We start from the raw sequence: 20,360 nt of genomic DNA on the forward strand, positions 1-20,360 counted from the left end.
GAACTGCTGGGCTCAAGCAATCCTCCTGCCTCAGCTTCCCAGTCCCACTGAGATTACAGGTGTGAGCCACCATGCCCGGCTTCTGGACCTTATTTGGATCTTAATTTGAACAACAACAAAAAAAAATTCATGAGTCGATCAGGGAAATTTGAACACTGTCTAAGTTTTTAAGGCTAATAAGGAATTGTTAACATATTTTAGGGGTAAAAATGCCACTGAGGTTAGGTTTTCTTTTTAAAAATCTATTAGAGATATACACAGATATTGAAACATGAATTAATACAACCTCTGAGATTTGCTTCAAAATAATCTGAGGGAGAAGGTGGACAGCATTGCTAGGAAAGAGAAAATAAGATTGGTCATGAGTTGGTAACTGAAAGCTGGGAGATGTGTAGAAGGGGATTCACTATACTGTTTCTCCACTTTTGTTTATGTTTGAAATTTTCCATAGTAAAATTTTTTTTAAGCCAATTCCTCTTTCATATTGAACTGTCTCCCCTCAAATCTTCATTTAACTTCCTTAGATAAAATCCCAAGTAGTAATGCTTTGACTCAAGTTCCCAAAGGCTTTCTGTAAAACAGAAGGTACAAATGCAGACCTCTCAAATGCTTTATGGCAAAGGTTCAACATTGCCCAAAAGGGTTTTACAGGGAGCACTAGCTCATAGAAACACAGATGCTTCATCCAGCAGCCTGAAGGAAAAGTCCAGCAATTTGTTATAACATAACATATTACAGCTGGACAACTACAGGGCTTGGAGTTGATCTTATGCTGTGTGACCTTGGGAAAAGAACTTCACCTCTTTGAGCCGTGGTTTCCTGATCTGTAAATCAGGGATCATGACACATAAAGTTCCTCGTATCATTCCTGGCACATATATACCAATTATAACACTATTCTAAAGTGTTCACTGAGCTTATTATCAACCATAATTTGTAACTTAACAATGCTTCTAAGGATCTCTACTCAAATTTCCCAAATTCAGGTATTGCTAGACTATATAGGAATGTTCCTTTCTAGGAAGAAAATATGTTAATGATCAAATGGTTACTAACACTTTTCCACTACAAACAGAGAAGTTTTTAATGACCAGGTCCATTTCAATGCATATATCAGTCATGATAGAAAATCAAGGGTTGTTTTATGCTTTCCCCCCATACTAAATAGAGGTTTTATTTTCCTACAAGATGAAACAAACTACAGCACTGCCCTTAGCAGATTCTTTATGAAAACATAGAATTTCTCAAATCAGCCTAAACGTTAGGAAGGGAAAAAAATTACCAAAATCCACTTTTTAGGCAATAAACAATTGCTTCAATAATGAATTCCTTATCAACTTAAAAGATACATTTTTCTTCTAGAATAGCCATTTCTTTCATCTTGTAATTAGACTTTTTAAATTTTTAGCAGCTCACATAACTTTCATGGCCATCCAACTTCTTCCCTAGAGCCTACATTGATAGAAAATGTTTTCTATTTTATTTTTCTAAACCACCAAGGGATAGGACCTATTTCATTTTCTCTTCAGTTGCAGAAGAACTGAAGGTTGACTGCAAGAATTATTAGCTAAAGACTATACTCTTGGAAGGTACCAGTGTATAAGCTTTATATGATTATAAATCCTCTAATGCCCACAAATCAATTTCCCTCCTCGTTAGCCCTTACTTACCCACTAACACAGTGATGACCTTGTTGCTGGCATATTGTTCTATCTCCCGCAGCCACTCAGGAAGGCAACGGAAGGATTCCTCACAGGTAATGTCATAGGTGAGGATCAAGGCATTGGCGCTTCGGTAATAACTCTGGGTAATGGACCGAAATCTCTCTTGACCTGCTGTGTCCCAGATCTGTAGCTGTAAAGGCATAAGAGAAGAGTCAGGTGGAGAAGGATCAGGTCGGAGAAAAAAAGAAAAAAAAGCTTTGCCTTGCTTTAGTTTGGAAATGGGAACACCTTTACTCAAATAATTTCATGGTTATTTTCTGCTCTAAAAAAAAAAAAAAAAGCACTAAAAATTAAAAAAAAAAATTTGTTGGGTGTGTTTCTGGTTAGGGAGAGGGGCTTATTTTGTTTTGTTTTGTTTTTTCTTTGTTAAGAGTTTCCTTTTCATTCTTAAAAAATGTTTATAGGAAATTCGTCAAGCATTTATTATGTGCCAAGCTCTATTCTAAGCATTTTACCTGTGGCAACTCACTTATTCCTCACAATAACCCTATGAGGTAGATACTATTACAATACCCATTTCTTGAATGAATAAACTGAGGCAGAGTGAGATTAATTAACTTGTTCAGCATCTCATAGCCAGTATGTCCCAGAACCAATTCAACGAGGCATTGTGGTCCCAGAGTCCACGTTCTTAATCACAATGCCATATTACAAAAGGCATGATACAGGGCAAGCTGTTATCCTGTGACTGTTGGCATTTAATCAGCAACTGGAGGGAGAGCCAACCTCACCACTTTTCCAGTTCAAAATTCAAATGAATGTATTAAGGTATTATCTTTGTTCAAGAAAACAGGAATCATGCCATGGCAGACAACAATATAATTTCCCTTCAGGTCTCTTAAATTCTATGACCTTGGCCAAGTCACTTAATCTCTTTGGGCTTTGATTATTTCTTTATAAAAAGTGGTTAATAACACACAACCTGCTGAAGGTTCACTTTTTCTGCAGTTATCTACCAGTTCTAAGTCCTAATAACTAATTATTAGGTAACAATATCTAATATTACCTAATAACTAATTATTACTACTAGTTCTAATTCTAATAACAAAGAAGAAGACAATACTTCTTAATTTCCCTGCACAGAGTAGACAACTACTGAAAACGAATTCTTCTCCAGAGAGGCTGCTAAGTCTAGAACAAATCACAAGGCCTTGAGAAATAAGAACATCAACAAAAACAATAATCTTTCCTTCTAATTGCACAAATTTCACAGGTCAAAGTTGTATTCATGTCCAGGGACATAAGACTGCTTCCTCAGGAAGGCTTTCCAGAACCTTCAAATTAGGCTAGGTTCCCCACCTCCCCACCCCACACAGTCTCTCTTGCGATACATCCTGTCATTCTCCCTCATGGCACCTGACATGCCTGAATCATTTATTTGTAATAATTTGTTTAATAGCCATCTTTCCCACTAAACTGAAAGCTTCATGAGGGAGATGTCAGGGTCCATTTCGAGCAAATAGAGCACTTGGCAAATAGGAGGTGCTCAAATATTTATTGATGGTCTCATTTAATCTTTACAACAACCCAGTAAGGAAGGCAAGTGTACACCTCCCCGTATTAATGGAAACTGTCTCTTAACTAACTAGTTATTCACAAAGCTAGGACTTGGCATCCAGGCCTTCTATTTCCAGTTGAGGACTCATTCCATGTTCCAACGCTGCTGTTGCCACCAAAGACTAACTAAAATGTGCATCTGTATCCAAAGAGGATGAATCCATTGGTGTCACCCTCTGCTCATACTAGCTTAGCTAAAGAGACTGCTGAGTGACCCATAGTCCCTGCCATGAATCAGCAGCACACAAAGGCTCTCCTTTGATCTGCAGTTGCAGCTGCTCTTCGGTGATACACATGAAAGCCTGTGTATGCTAAAGGCCACTGTACAGATGTTACGGTTTTTGCTGGGACAAAGGCTATTTCTCTTCTCCGCCTCAAACCTAGGGACACGGTTCCCCTCTGCCAGGATGTGTCTTAGAATAACGGGTTATTGTTTTAAAGCTGCACTGAGCCCCTAAAACACTTGTGATTGCAATTTAGGTACTGTTCAGTATTAGAAATCAGTGTGTTCCCACATCTTGAGAACAGCTTCGAGGGTTAAAACCACTGAAATATTTTCTAGAACAGCGATTGTGTGAGCATGCCAAGATATGTTACCTTCTCATAGGGGGCTACCTGTTTCTAGCTGACAGTTGATTATTGAGGATATTCATATTCTACTGCCTTTGTCACTCAACTTGGTTTCACCATTCTCTGCAATTCATTTGCGCCTTTCAGCATCTATAGGACATTAATATATGCAAGGCACTATGCTAGGCACATGGAGTATATAAAGATGAATAAAACACAGGGAGGATATAAAGATGAATAAAATCAACCCTGATTTCAAACAGCTCACAGTCTATAGAAAGGACACACACAGTTAATTAACTATAGTAGAATACAAGATGTTCTATTAAAAAGGAAGAGAGCATCTCCTGCTGTTAGTCTCATGGCTGTCAATATGTTTTCAATACTGCAGCCACAGGCTTTCTAACCACTCTCACCTTCAGCATGCAGCTACATTGTTTGTCTACTCTCTTCTTTGCACCACTACTTAAACTCCATTGCCTCACCGTCATAATAATGTACTGCAATCATTGGTTTACTACTCTACTACTGAGTTCTTTGAGAGCAAAGGCTGTCTTCTATTTGACCTTACACCCCCAGTACCTTCCTAACACAGTACACAGCATGTGGTAGAAACATTTGAATGATGGCTAACTAAATGAACAAAGGATTGTGGAATCACAAGGGAGGAATTGGTCAATTCTACTTAACAGATTAGTAGGGTATTAAAGAAGATTTCACAGATGGAGCTAGATGATAGTAAGTTCCTAAGGGGCAATGATGCTTTACCACCACAGTGCTTGGCACAAAACATTTACTACAACACAGGATGGAGGAATGAATGGATGGACAGATGGTTGAAGAAACAAATACATATAAATACTTTCATGACTCTCCTATCTATCAACATAGATCTGATTGGAAAGAGATACAGCAAATCTTCTATTTCTATTATGATTAATCTCCTAAGGCTAAAATGGTTTAAACTGAGTTTAGAGTTTTGCTTATTACTCATTAATTTATAAAAGACTAAAAAACATATGAGAAAGTTCTGTGTTTTTTCCATTTTTTTATTCTGCTAAAACATACATAAAATTTATCATTCTAACCACTTTTAAGCATACAGTTCAGTGGTCTATATATGTTTTAATTATATTTTCTACCAGAGGTCACCTTCATAATGCAGACCATTTTAAGAGAAGGGCCTCTTCATTAATTTTGTTTTTACTGATTTGGTGCTTACTTGGCCTTAATAGCTACAAGAATCTAATACCTTGGATTCCCTGCCTTCAATCCTGGGAGCCATCTTGGAAAGAATGATACTTGTAGAGGACACTGATGAGGGTGTCAGGAGAGTGGTCCTGCCACTCACCAAGCAGGTGATGCCATACAAATCACTGGTGGATTCTCTTATCCACCGACTTTATGAGGCTCTGGGAAAGCCTGCAAACTACTAGCAAAAAGACCCTTAAACATCACTGAGAAAAGATATTCGGTAAATGTTAAAGAAGGATGACAGGCTGGATGTGGTATCTCACGCCTGTAATCCCAGCACTTTGGGAGGCTGAGGCAGAAGGATTACTTGAGCCCAGGAGTGATCAACATGGCAACATAGTGAGACCCCATCTCTACAAAAAATAAAAATAAAACTGAATAGCTGGGCATGGTGGCACACACCTGTAGTCCCAGCTACTTGGGAGGCTGAGGTGAGAGGATCACTTGAGCCTAGGAGGTCGAGGCTGCAGTGAGCTGTGACTGCACCACTGCACTCCAGTCTAGGCAACAGAGCAAGACCCTTTCTCAAAAAAAAAAAAAAAACAGACGACAATAAGACAACTATGCAGTTCTGCCCTCTTCTAAGAAAGGATTAAAGAAGTTATTCCTCATATATGTTAATGAGGCCCTTAAATTCATGTGGTTGAAGAGGGCCACCCTGTATCTTTATTTTATATATTGGGCTTGAAAGAATCATAGGCAAGTTGATTTGGACTGGATTTGGGAGATGAGCCAACTGTCACTTCTTATAGATAAAGTTCTAGAAGCCTGAAGAGGTACTGGGGACAGAAAGTGTGCCGTGAATAAAAATCTGAGTAAGACACAAACCTTGCTCCTGGGGAGCCTGTGGCCTTATGGTGGAGTCAGATGTTATAAAAATATCAATTTTTGCAGTGTAATAACCATTTTTTAAAATAAGGTTTGCAGAAAGCAGAATAAATGGAATATTTATGCCTAGGAATTCAGGAAAGAAAAATAAGCCTGTTCTTTAACAGCAGGGACCATTCCTTATTCACCCTTATTTATGGCCAGTGCCTGGAAGGTAGTAGGCACTAAATCAAATAAATGAACTCATATATATATGAATGGAAAACCCAAATATCTGGAAGTAAAATGCATGAAATAGTAGTTATCTTTACCCAACTCCTTGGGTAACTACCTCCCCTCCACTAGGACAACAGAAAGCTACAAAAGGCTCCTCCCATCAATGTCTCCTGAGCACACTCCTGTCTCTCTTTCCTGTCCCCACAGCCTAGCTCCTTCTTCCCACCCCCCACACTATTTTTGTTCACTTTTTAGTTAGCATTTATGTGCATTTCATACCCTGCTTTTATCTTCCAGTGCTCCAGCTCCCCATTCACTGCTGTATTTGGTGTGGATGTCTCTGCAGTGTGAGCTATTTTAAGGAGTCAGGGCTGGAAGAGACACTGAGAGAGCTTCTGGCCCCCACTCAAGGACCTCCTCCTAAACACTTCTCTGTGATGGCAAGTATCTAGAAAATGCTGAAGAGCATTATGGAGCTTCTCTGCTCTTCCCAAGGCACTCAAAGGAAGGAGAGCATGTACGTATGGGAGAAGGATGCAAATAAATGGACCCAAACATAGGATGCTTAGGTTGGGAATCAAGGTAGAACTCTAAAATGCAAGTTTTCATTGTGCTGCTGATGGCTGGACTATCTTTCCTTTCCTTTCCTCTTTCCATCCCTCTCCCAGCCTTTCTCTCTCTCTCTCTCTCTCTCTCTCTCTCTCTCTGACACACACACACACACACACGGTCTTGTTCTGTCACCCAGGCTGGAGTGCAATGGCACAATCATGGCTCACTGCAGACTCAACTTCCCAGGCTCAAACAATGCTCTCAGTCAGCTTCCCGAGTAGCTGGGACTACAGGCGCATGCCACCATAACCAGACAATTTTTTATCTTTTGAAGACACGGAGTCTCGCTATGTCTCCAACTCCTGGCCTCACAAAATGTTGGGATTATAGGTGTGAGCCACTGTACCCGGGCTTGGCTATCACTTCTTTCCATAAGGCCCAGCTCTGAAGAGCCAACTGTGGAACTTCAGTAACTGACAGCAGGTAGAGCACAGTGCCAAACATCAGTATATTTATCCTCCTTCCAGGTGATTTAGTCTCGCTTCACATTTCTTTCCATCACCTTCCTCCTTTCCTTGTTCCAGGTGATAGGCCTAGTGTGCCTTTCTTCCCCTCTTCTTTCATGGCAGAGGAGACCCCAGAAAGGCAGTGGGGTGTACTGGTTGGTGAAATGGGTTCAAATCCTGCCTGTCCCCCTTCCTATACTTATCTATGTGTAGCCATGGATAAGTAAGTTATTTAACTTCTCTGAAGCCAGTAAAACGAGGATAATACCACTTACCCCACGGGTTTACAGTAAGGACTAAACTAAATATAACATATGTAAAAGCACCCAGCAGAGGCACTGGCAGATTGTAGGTATTCAATAAACATTCTCTCCTTTGTCCTGTTCCTGGACACACCATACTTCTTCCAAGTACCAAACCATCCGGAAGCCACAAAGGCTGGAGGGGCAGGAAGCAGGGGCTAGACAGCATGTATCCTTTCCCATACTCCTCATTTAGTGTCTTTCCTTTTTAGAGACAAGGATATGATAGGAGACAGGATAATTTAAATAAGTGATTCATAATGAAATATAGAAATCAGGAGGCTCTTTCATGGGGCTGCTATTTAGAGGACGTAGCACTTGCTTATTGGCCCAGCTCAAGAGATCCAAAAAGAAATTTCTTCCTTATCTTTATGTCACTTGTGACATGACAGGAGACAGGACAAACTTGCCTTAGCCATTTTCTGTCTTCTAATCTGTAAACACATCATCCAAAATTCCTTCCTTCTCCCATAAAAAAGAGTAGAAGAACTCTGGAAATAAGCTGTTATGGCTTAGTACACTGTTTCAATATGGGTTTCAATTAGGAGATTTAATAAATGGTTATGAAAGCACCACTTCCCCTAACCTCTCACATAGCACCTGACAACCTTAGTGAATATTTAGCACCTTACCTTTACTTTTTCACCATTAATCTCCACTGTCTTAATCATAAAATCAACTCCAATTGTGGCTCCTTGACCTGGGGGGAAAAGACCCTGAAGAAGAAATAATAGAAAAGAACAGCTAAGCAAATATTTCCATTAAATGAAATTCTTTCTCCTCTCCCCCAGCAACACCCATCACTGGGTCCTTCCTTCAGCTGAGTTGACTGGTAGAAAAGAGAACTCTGGTTACTCTCAAGGGAGCCCTGTGTAACTCTGTTTGTATGTCTTGAGGGAAAGAGAAAGGAGGGAGAAAGTGGGAGAGAGAAATGCTGAAAGAAGAGGAAAGAGATAGGAGGACAGAGAAAAGGAGATAAAGACAGGTGAAGGAGAAAATTGAGAAAGGGCAGGGGAACTTGATTTTAAGAATGAAACAGAAAAATCAGACATGAAGATAAGATTGAAGGACATGCGACCACAAGGATGAGATCAGAATTGGAAGGGTCAGGGCAAAATGGATAGGTTCTTTCTAAGAGGTAAAATCAAGGATACTTAAAACTAGTTATCAGTCTTGAGCATGGACAGCCACGGGAATGGGCAACAATATGAGAAAACAAATAAGAACTCAGCATGAGAAGCAGGAATAAGACAGTTTTGGGATCTGTCTTTTTGGATCTCCTGAAGCTTCTGAATTTTCCTTTGCCCCAGGGTGATCACTGTTTTCCTCAGCGCAGTGTAGCATGCGTATGTAATTACATGGGATCAAAGCCAAAGACACTGGGAAGATATTCTAAGAAAATTAAGTCATCAAGGAGACAGTAGGGTAGAAACAGCACTAAACCAGGAGGCAGCAGCCTTAGGATCTCTGTGTAACCTCAAACAAACCACTCACCCTCTCTGGGCCTCAAATTCAATGAGTTTGAGGCTGATGTAAGCCATTTTAAAACAAATAAACAAAATGCTTTACTTCAAACTGGAAACTTAACCAGAAAGATGAGATTTTAACAAAGGTACAAGTATAATTTATGCAATTTACTATTACATAATGTTTCCTATATGCTTAGGGAGGGAGTTGGGGGTAGCAAGAAATTCTGTCAAGAAAGAACTCTTCACCCAGTTTCTCTTCCCTCTTCACTTATATTCCAGAATTTCCAGAAATTAAAGTAAAATGGACTGGACGTTATTAGTTCTGGCAACTATGACTCAGATATCTTTAATTAAGAATTATTTAATTAAAGTTTTAGCTTAAAAGACTGAACTTCAAACCAAAAGAAAATGTTCTACTGCATGTTTGCAAAAGATGTAAATATAAACATTCATGACTTTACTTTCAAATATTGAATCAATTTTCTCTATTTTGGCTTGGCTCAGATACAAAAGCTGTCAAGCTTCAAGTTTATAGCTCCAGATGTTTTGCACCTCAACAAATGCCAAGAAGTTAAACAAATTCTTTCCAATGTTTCACCTACCATTTTGTTCCCCAACCCCTGTGCCTAAAAAACAGCTAGATCCAATTCATTTTAATTGTCTGCTAAATAACAAAAACAAACATAATCTTGCCTCTGAAATATGAGTTTATGGTGGAGTTGAGGGGCTGGGAGGGGTAAAATGTAGACATAAAAGACAAATAAGAAAGAAGAAAAAAGAGCTTGTTGGCAAAAAATTACTGTTGAAAATGAAGACATTTTCACATCTAATGACAGAGTTTGTGCTTTTAAAGAGAATGGTCTCAGAAGTTAGAATGTGTAGGAGATAGAAATTATCAGGCTGAGAACCTGGAACCCGGGTTCTAATCCTAGCCTTGCCACTCTATCTAATCTCAGAATATAAGATCCTAAGCAGGCATTTAGCCCCTCTAGATCTGACCTTTCATCTATAAAGTGAGAGAGGTGGGTTGAATCTCTAAGCTACCTTTCAATACTAAGACAAGGTCAAGGAAACTTTTGATAAAGGGACTGAAAACTTCACCACATCTCTGCAGTCTTATCCTTTTGTCAAAAGCAGAAAATATGACTAATGTTAGGTAGAAGTAAAACCAGCTGGAGTTTCCAATATATCTCCATGGCAGTTGACTGAGCTCAGATGCCTATTAGCTTGTTACTTTTGATTTCACCAAGCCACGGCTTAGTAAAAAGCATGGGTTCTATTCACTTATCATGGGAAAAACCCTGACATTTCCAAAGTGACTCTGAGCCCTCTAGCTGTTTGTTATTCAATCTGCCTCTTTCGTTTTCCACAAAACCACAGGCTATCAGTGCTGGAAGGGGCCTTGGAGCTCACCCAGCCCCTGATGTGCAACAGGCAGTCCCAGGAAAGGGAGGTAACTTACCCAGGCTCACAAAGCAAGCCAGGGGCAGAACCAGGACTAAGACCCATGTCTCAACTCCCAAGCCAGTGCTCTTTCCACAGCACCAGGTTATCCTATGCCTTAGATAGAGGAGCAAGTTCCAACTTGCTGAACAAGTACTTCATGAAAATTCAGGATATGTATGTAATGGTCCTACAAAGGGTATCATTCATATTTTTCAGGGGAAAACACACAAAAAAGGTCAACTTCGGAATGATTTCTATATAAAAGCAGTACATAATCTCCAGCAGTGATTCTCAAAAGGGCAGTCCCAAAGGGAACTTGTACTTAGATCATATGATAAGAATTGAATTCAACCCAGAGAGACCGTTCAATTCAGTTCAGATAATTCTTCACTATTTTCATTTCATTCCCTCTGAAGAGGTTTAGAAAACTGGCCTATTTGGTCCTAAATGAAAATGATTCACTCAAGTTTCCTGGGAGGATGTAAGGGTGCATAGGCAGAGTTTGATTGGTTTAATTTGTATTAGAGTTTTAAAAAATTTAGGTTCAGTTTGACATCCAGATTCATTTGTTTCCACCTGGGGATTATCAATTAGTAACTTACTTTTATCCAATAATTTAGTTTTGATACTGCACACTGACAGCAAAACCACTTGCCTTTGTCATTAAAGGAAGCAAGAAGAGGCGTGGGAGGGTTGGCGGAGACTCCCAGGGCCATGCTCCCGTGAGGTGGTTTAAAAACCCCTTGTCTAGACTACAAAGCAGATGCAGCTTTCAAAGGGTGCATCAGGAACTCACAGCTAAGACCCTGAAATTGAAACTGGTCATCCATCTCGACAGATTCCCCCAACCCTCAGGCTAGACTGACAAACCCAACCCTGGGCTTAGGAGTTCCCTTACGAGTTCCCTTACCTGAGTGAATCTTCGGACTAGGCACGTCTTCCCCACACCAGCGTTGCCAATTAAAACAATTTTGAACAGGAAATCATAATCTTCCATACTCATTTACACAGCTGCAAGGCAAACACAGGCAAAAGTAAGAAAGGCCCAGTCAGACTTGCCCACAGAGCTCAAGCTGCACCAGCCTTGTCTCCGGGGGAACAGGTCTGACTCATTTAAAGAGCAATTTAAAGCTCCCCTCCGGTGAACCTGCCAGCGAGACACAAACACAGGTGTTTGGTCACAGACGGACTTTATTCCTTCTCAGCTACTTCATGCCACAGAGAATAAATGACGCAGATGTCCTTTCACCTGGTAACCTTTATTCCTCCAAGCTGTCATGTCACAGTTTCCTCCTGTGATAAATCTGTTTTCTTTCAGCATGAAAAGATGACAAACCTTTGTGCAGACAAGCTGGGGTGCAAAAAAGCAAGGACAATAGCGAGCCCATCCAGAGCTTAAAGGACGTTTATGGAATGTGTATGACTCTGGAAAGAAGTGCTAGTGACGGGGAGACTGAATGAAGGGGAAGGAACTATAAAGGGCCCTTTTAGTCTCCTGCTTCTGAAAGTCTTAGGGTCTTACAAATGGTAGTCATAGCCATCTTTCCCCTCTACCTCCTATACATCTCCTGCCAGCCATGCTGATGCTACAGGGCCTCCCAAAATGTCTTTCTGTTCACTCCTCTGGGCTTTGGTATGTGCCATTTCTTCTGCCTGGGATGCCCTCCCTTCCACCCCTTCTGCACCTTGAAGTCCTTGAAGGTTCAATGCCAGCATCTCTTTCTCTTTGAATCTTTCACCGATCTTCCCCAAATAAAGTTAAACACTTTCAACTCTCCTCTGTCCTAAAACTTCACTTGCTGTATACAATTGTTTGTTCAAATATCTGCCTCATCCTTAAGGGATGGGATTATGCCTGTCAGCTCTATTTCCTAGCCCCTGGGACAGAGTTATACTTTGTAAATGTCTATCCTATAGAAATAAAAAATTAATTAATGGGCATGTTGCTTATGTGTAGGCCTTAGTTTCTCCAACTGCGCTAGAAAGACTGTGACTAAAAGGGCATACTAAAAGAATGCTCTATCTACTTCAGTGGACTGCTGTGAAGATTTTTAAAAACTTACAAAACAACCTTATACAAAAATTACCCAGGTGTGGTGGCGCACTCCTGTAATCCCAGCTACTCAGGAGGCTGAGGCACAAGAATTGCTTGAACCTGGGAGGCAAAGGTTGCAGTGAGCCGAGATCATGCCACCGCACTCCAGCCTGGGTGACAGAGTGAGACTCTGTCTTAAAAAAAAAAAAAAAAAAAAGCCAACCTTGATACACATAAAGCCCTATCCTGGTAAAAGCAATTGTAATCTACTGGGTGCCTACTATAGTATTCTGTTATCACCACAGGAAATACAGAGAAGAGACAATGTCTGCCCTCAAGACCAACATGAGAAAAGTTAAATAATTAAAAAAAAAAAAAAAAAAAAAAGCTAAATAACAATTTGCGCCAACAGTGCAATAGTGGAGCTCTTTTCTTAAGATATAGGCAGAACAGACCCAATAGACTCTGGAGAGAGAGGAAATGGGCAGTTAGGGAGCTCATGAAGGGAAGGGTGCTGGGAGATAGGGAAGCCTCAGGGTCACTCCTACCAGCAGACCTGGAGCTCAAATGCCTGCAGGCTTGTAGGGCAGAGAGCGGAGCCCAATTAGCTGAACCTGTCAAGTAGCCAGGGGAGTAAATTCCCTGTGTGCAAAGATGATGTCTGTGTAGATTTCAATTAATCCTTGGAAAAATGACTGACAACCAAGCCAACATGTAGGTGGCAGCTGATGGGGTTCCATCCCAGTTCATTGGGACTGTGACGGAAAAACATTTCTCTGTACAAGAATCTGGGTCCATAAGCAGTGGTAGCATTATACTTGGCCCTTTATGTGTATTTCCATTTGTTTCTACAAGTATATAAGGTTTGTATTTACTAACACATTATCTGTTTTACAGATTAGTGAACTGAGGTTAAAGGAAATTAAGAGGGTGGCCTGAAATCATAAAGCTAAGAGGCAGACTTCATGTTCCAAAGGCATATGGTATCATAAAAAATGGAGCCAGACAGACCGAGGTTCATACCCTGGCTGCACTGACCTTCTAAGCCTGTGCCTTTGGGCAAATGACAATTTTTCAAAGCCTCAGCTTCCCCATCAACAAAATGGGCCAATAACACCTATACCACAGAATTATGATGCGTGAAAGAATGAATGGGAGCCCCTAAGGACAGTACCTGGCTCTTTGTCACCCAAACTCCTTAAAATGATTCTCAAATTTTCCATGATCTGGTTCCTGCTGTCACTGCCAGCTCTGTCTCCTACCACTCTCCTGATAATCCACATTCTAGGCTCACTGGATTTCCTCAGTTACTTAAATACCATGGGATTGCTTTTCTCCTCAGACCTTCACATATATTGTTCCATCTGCCTAGAACACAAAACACAACTGAACCTCGCACCCTCCCTCACCACCCCAAGCCTCCCCTAGATCTCAGCTTCAACATGACTTCCTCCAGTCTGCTCCTCTGACCTACGAAGGTCCTGGGCCTCCCTGCTCTAGGCTCTCACAATGCCCTCCTCCTCTCCTGCTGTAAACTCACCATGCTACCTGTAATTAATTATTCACATATCTCACACTCTGGCCCCATCATTCAGCACCTCAGCCCTATACACATTTACACTCACGACTGTAAGCAGCATGAGAGCAATGAGGTGTCAGGTTGAGTCCAGATCCTAACCCCTCCCCATCATCATCATCATCTCATTCTATATTATTAAGTCGTTTAATCTCAAAACAACCCTATGAGGGGGACGCTATACTACTAGTATCCTAATTTGGTAGAGGGGGCTGCTGAGACACAAGAGAAGTTAAATAAGCAGTCGTAAGGTCCCACAGCTGATAACTAGTGGAGCTGAGATTTATACCCAGATAATCTGGCTCTCGCATTCATGTCCTTGAACTACTACCCAAGTGCCTTTCACAATGCTGGCTCAGAGCAAAAGCTCAAGAAAGATGGATGAATTACATGATGAAGGCAAGCACTTAATCAATGTGATCACCCTTTCCTCTTCCCCTCTGGCTTCAAATGTAAAATTCTACCACCCTGTAGAAGTTTAAATAAGAATCAAAGTCAAACTCCTGATAAACACTCAGGGACATGATATGTAAACTAAAATTCAATAATGCTATTAGAAAGAAAAATAATAAAACTCACGGAAAGGCACATGGACAGCAGGAAGGCATGAGGCTCTGTGGACCACAACTCTCTGCTTTCATAAGCCCATAAGAAACAGGAAACACAGGACTGGACTGCATTCTTTTTCTGTGCCTAGATTGTTTGACACACACTCATTTCTACATCTTTGCTGGAGGTCAAAGAACCAAAGCAGGAAATCCAGAGGAGAATGTCAAAAGTAAAGACTTTAGAAACAGGGCTCTTAAAGAAGGTTAACGGTGCCCAGATTATGCACCTTTAGAAAAAGAAGGTGAAAAAAAGGCTTTGTCATAGTGAACATTATCTCATGTGGTTACCACCTGGAGCAAGCTACAGAATAAGACACTACCCCTTTCTATAAGAAATTACTCTAATGCTCTGTTGAATGTGTTTTTGTTTGTTTGTTTTGCTTTCTTTTGTTTTTGAGACAGGATCTTGCTCTGTTGCCCACACTAGAGTGCAGTGGCATGATCATGGATCAAGTGATCCTCCTGCCTCAGCCTCCCAAGTAGGTGGGATTACAGACACAAGCCACTGTGCCCAGCTAATTTTTTAAATTTTTTTGTAGAGACAGGGTCTCACTGTGTTACCCAGGGTTTGTCTTGAACTCCTGGCCTCAATCAATCCTTCCACTGAGCCTTCCAAAGTGCTGGGATTACAGGCATGAGCCACCACACCAAGACGTTGGATGTTTTTTAAACGGACCTCTGGGTAAAAATCGGTCTTTAATAATGCAGGCTGTCTATAGGTAAAGCTGGACTGTAAACTCCAGGTTATCTGTTGTAGTTACTGTTTTGCTTCTAATGGAAAACACATTACTGAATGAAAAGATCACAAGATTATCTGCAAACTTCTACTCTTTGAGGAAGCCCTTCTGTTTGGTACATAAAGTAACAGCCCAGGCACCACCAATCCCCAAGTGATGAGACAGCGTTTCCCCCTGAATAAGGGAAACCCATTCAGAAGCATTTACACCCAGCCCTAAATTGACAACAAAAGTCATGCCTCATCTGGGGAGTAGACATGCCACAAGATATGCTACTACCAAACACTACTGCAGTATTTTATATTCTATTATTGTTAACATTGATAACAGCTGGCACTTATTCAGTGCTTTTTATGTCCTGGGTACTCTTTTACATGTATTTGCTCATTTAATCCTCATAACTCTATGATGTTAGTACTCGTATTATGATCCCTAACTTGCAGAAGAGGAAGCTGAGACAGAGATATCATCCTAAAATCACACAGCTAGTTAGTCTCAGGAACAGGATTCAAACCTAGATCCATCTGACCCCAAAGCCTAGTTCTTTCTGCAACAGGATGCTGCTACCCCCTGCCTTGTAACTGACATTGTCTCTCTGTCATGAGGGCTAGAAGCTCAGTTGAATGAGTCCCCAGGCCCTTTGAACTACAGTGTTCTAGAATCTCCCTGCTCTGGAAGCAACACACCCATACTGATGGAGCCACACACTGACTTCAGATTACACAAGCACTGCTCCTCACCTTGCCCTCCAGCCCAGGATTCTTTCAGGACCTGAAGTCTCACTTTAGCTGCATTACTTTCACAATTCAGTCATCATTCATCCCTGTAACTAAGTACCAGGCATAGGGAATATAAACAGCAGCATAGATGAGCAAGCAAAATCCCCAATATCATCGTCACCACAATAGTTGTAAATAAATGGATATATGTATAATATTCAAACTGGAGAAATAGATAAGCAAGATGAAAAAATGAATTTTAAAAAGATACATGAAATGAAATCTAGTATGCAAAGCTTAAAAAGAAAAACAAAAACCACTCTAAGCAATGTGAATTTGGCAACATTTAAACCATTCTTTAAAAGTGGCCTTTACCAGGCGTGGTGGCTCACGCCTGTAACCCTAGCACTTTGGGAGGCTGAGGCAGGAGGATCATTTGAGCCCAGGAGTTCAAGGTTGCAGTGACTCATGATCACACCACTGCATTCCACCCTGAGCAACAGAGTGGGACTCTGTCAATAAATAAATGAATAAATGGCCTTTAAAAAGCCTGTATTCACTGTTGCACAGTGGTGCATTTTTCCTCTTTCCCTTTGGGGCTCAATATAACAGATAAAGTCAGAGGCCAGGTCTTCTCCCCAACTTTCTGACACACCTCCAAACCCCAGTCCTCTAAAATATTTTGGTGACTTGTCCTTATTCAAAAACTGTGTGTCTCAGGCAGGTCCTTTGGGCCTTGACTTGGTCTGTAAATGGAGGGGCTGGGTAAACAGGCAACAAGGCCCCTTCCCACAACAGCAAGTGTGGTTATTCTTCCATATCAAAGAGGCAGCACAGGCGATGAAGCAAGAGGGCCTGGATCTGTTAAAGAGCACTGTGTGGTTTCCTTATCCATAAAATGGGGATGATATTAGAATCTATACCAGTGAGTTGCATGAGAGGCAAATAAGAAATATATGGAAAGGTACTCCTTTTAAAAACATATAAATGGTTTTTCCCACCATTCTGATGAAAGTCATATATACTGATTGCAGAAAATACAGACAAGCAAAAAGGAAAAGAAAATCATCTATCATCTCTTTCCCTACCCAGACCTTCCCCGGGGAATAATTACAGTTAGCATTCTGGTATATATCCTTCTAGTCTTTTTCTTTTTTCTTTTTTTTAGACGGAATTTTGCTCCTGTTGCCCAGGCTGGAGTGCAATGGCGCGATCTGGGCTCACCGCAACCTCTGCCTCCTGAGTTCAAGCGATTCTCCTGCCTCAGCCTCCCCAGTAGCTGGGATTACAGGCATGTGCCACCATGCCTGGGTAATTTGTGTTTTTAGTAGAGACGCGGTTTCTCATGTTGGTCAGACTGGTCTCAAACTCCCAACCTCAGGTGATCCACGCACCTCAGCCTCCCAAAGTGCTGGGATTATAGGCATGAGCCACCGCACCTGGCTCTAGTCTTTTTCTTTATATACACTCGTGTCTATGTGTATATTTTATTACAAATTTGTTAATTTTAAAAAAAACAGCATCATAGAATTATATAAATTTTTTCTATAGAATGGTATTTTCCCAAAACCCAAAATCAGAACTCATGGTCTGCAAATAAAACCGATTACCAGAGACCCTCAAAATTCATTCAACATTTGGTCATATGACCCTAGATACTCAGTAAGTGGGGGATGTAGAGGATAGCTTCACAGTAACATAACTTTGAGAAATACTAAATACTATCACCCAATCTTGGAGGTTTAAAATGTTCTGAAAATTCCCATAATGAAGGCCAGTCAACTTCACTTAATACAGGATTTAAAAACATGATTTTAGCTGAGAATTCTTTTCTCATATAAAACACCTTTTATATATGCCTTGCTACTAGGGCTCCATGAAACATTAGTGTAGTAAACACTATTATATTTTATAGCATTTGAAATAAGAGCTGCCCAGGTAGGGTTGCCAGATATAGTTTTTTAAAAATAAATAAGAAGAAATCCAGGTCATGTCACCCTGACCATGCCAAATTTCAGTTTCAGATGGTCAGATGGCAACAAATACACTTTAATATAAATTTGTTCCAAATATTGCATGAGACATATTTTAAAGTTTGTTGTTTACCTGAAATTCAAAATGAACTGGACATCCTATCTGAGTACTCAAGTCACAGTAGAAATAGAGGCCCTAGGCATAACACCATGCTTGCCCAGAAGCTGTGGAGGGCAATGGGCAGGGCATGAGAAACAAGATATCCCTGATAAATCCAAAACAACCAGAGGAATAAAAAAGGGCAAGTAAAATTTCAAGAAGGCATCATAGGGGTTCTTTAGAATCTGGGTCAGACTCTGGAGGGTGGGTTCAGACTGGCACAGGGGGCTCAGCAGGTGAGTCTCACCCTCTTTGATGATCCCAGAGCACTGTGGAGCTTCCTCCAAGTATGTCCCCGCATGTGTGTCTGGCCCATGGAAGGAGCCATGCTCTATGTGTCTCTCACCCCCTACTATCCTTAAGGACAAAGACTATACCTCAACAAGACACCTGTCTCTACTTGTCCCACTGCTGTGTTCAGTAAGTGTACACTGAATTGAAAGCCTTTCATCCATCTTTCCGCCTAACAACGTTCTGTCCCTGGAAGCTCATTATTGCTTAATCACTAGGAGGCAATTACTAACCATTACTATAATCAACTGCTGCAAGCTCACTTGCTTTACATCAGCTGCTAATTTCATGTTATTGCAAGTTAATTATTTTCCTTGGCCACAAATGTCAAACACCCACCTGTGCTGTGGCTGCTCCTTATTCACCAGACTGTAAACTCCAGCATTTTTACATTGCCCTTTATAGTTTACAAAATTCTTTCACAGACATTATCTAATCTGGACCTCCCAACAACCTCAAGAGAAAGCTCTAATCATTCATTATGCAAGTGAGGAAACTGAGAGTTTAGGTAATGAAGTGACCTACTTACTCTGACACACTAGTGAGTCACAAGGTGGCCTCTGTATCCTGGCTACCTAGAATTTCTCCTCTGCCAGAACACACTATGTGTCTCCAGGTTCCTGGCCATTTGGACCATGATTTGAACAAACTGTGTGCTAGGAACGGTGCTAAATGTTTTCCACATGTAATCTTATTTAATCTTTTCAGTAGGCCATCAAATGGGTATTAATATTCCCATTATACAGATAAGAAAACTGAGGTTCAGACAAATTAATTAGTTCAAAAATCAAACAGCTAATGAGTAAAAGTGCCTGGATTCAAAACCCAGGTCTTTGTAGAAAAAAATTAAGTTGGAGATCTGTCTCACTCCTTATACTAAAATAAATTCTGGATGGATTCAAAGTTTGGATCTAAAAAACTGAAGGCATAAAAGTACTAGAAGAAAACATATATATACTTATATATAAAATCTTAAAGTAGAGAAGGCTTTCTAAGAATTACTCAAAATCAAGGCTATAAAGTAAAAAGACTGAGAAATTTCACTAAATGTTTCAAAAATTCTGTATGGCAAAACAATAAAAATGAAGAACTGACTACAATATATATTATTAAGGTCTAATTGATTACATGCATAACAATTTCCTACAAAATGAATAAGAAAAATTCAATAACCGACTAGAAAAAATAGGCTAAGGACGTGAGCAGATAATTCACAAGAAAGGAATAAAAATAGCACTTACATATTTTTTTAAAAAAACTGATGAACCTTACTCACAAAAGTAAATTCAAACTATAGTAAATTTATACTTATCAATTATAATTTTAACTATATGTAGTTATAATAAGAGGCCATTCATCTCAGATTGGCCAAGTTTATCCTGTACTGGTGACACTATGGAGAAATGGGGCACTTGTATACTACTGCTGGGAGGTAAATCAATGCAGCCTCTATGGAGAGCACTATTGATTTAAAGCTAAAAACGCTATTACAAATCCTCTGACCCAGCAACTGCACTTCTAGGAATCTATCACATTTATACTCACAAAGGCACATGTAGTAGGATATTTATTACAACAGTATTTGGAATAGCAATTACAAAAACAACCTAAAAGTCCATTAGTAGAAAATGGTTATATAGATTAAGGTAGCCATACAACAATGGACCACCACACAGCCTGCTATGGATATCTGCAAGATGTATTAAACGAAAGAAGCAAGGCAAAGAATGGTGTGTTTACAGTATGAAGAAAGGGCAGGGGCACATGATTCTATATCTGTATAGGCACAAGATGTTTTTGGAATAATACAAAAGAAACTGGCAACAGTACTTGCCCC

At 40.4% G+C, this 20,360-nt stretch overlaps 1 protein-coding gene across 6 annotated transcripts in view; it reads right to left on the reverse strand.

The window, feature by feature from the left end:
* RAB30 (RAB30, member RAS oncogene family) overlaps nucleotides 1-20,360 on the reverse strand; it is a 98,632-nt gene that overhangs the window by 12,808 nt on the left and 65,464 nt on the right. For 5 of the 6 annotated variants that reach the window (XM_054437906.2, XM_063671266.1, XM_063671265.1 and 2 more), the window contains 3 exons: nucleotides 11,335-11,435; nucleotides 8,142-8,225; nucleotides 1,671-1,854 (listed from right to left, as the gene is read on the reverse strand). In XM_054437906.2, the coding sequence (XP_054293881.1) occupies nucleotides 1,671-1,854; nucleotides 8,142-8,225; nucleotides 11,335-11,427 (361 nt within the window). In that variant the 5' untranslated portion in view covers nucleotides 11,428-11,435. The remainder of the gene's footprint in view (nucleotides 1-1,670; nucleotides 1,855-8,141; nucleotides 8,226-11,334; nucleotides 11,436-20,360) is intronic. The other variant, XM_054437908.2, reaches the window with a different exon arrangement.

The sequence above is a fragment of the Pongo pygmaeus genome, chromosome 9 (genome assembly GCF_028885625.2).
Source record: "Pongo pygmaeus isolate AG05252 chromosome 9, NHGRI_mPonPyg2-v2.0_pri, whole genome shotgun sequence".
In the NCBI taxonomy this organism is placed as follows: Eukaryota; Metazoa; Chordata; class Mammalia; order Primates; family Hominidae; genus Pongo; species Pongo pygmaeus.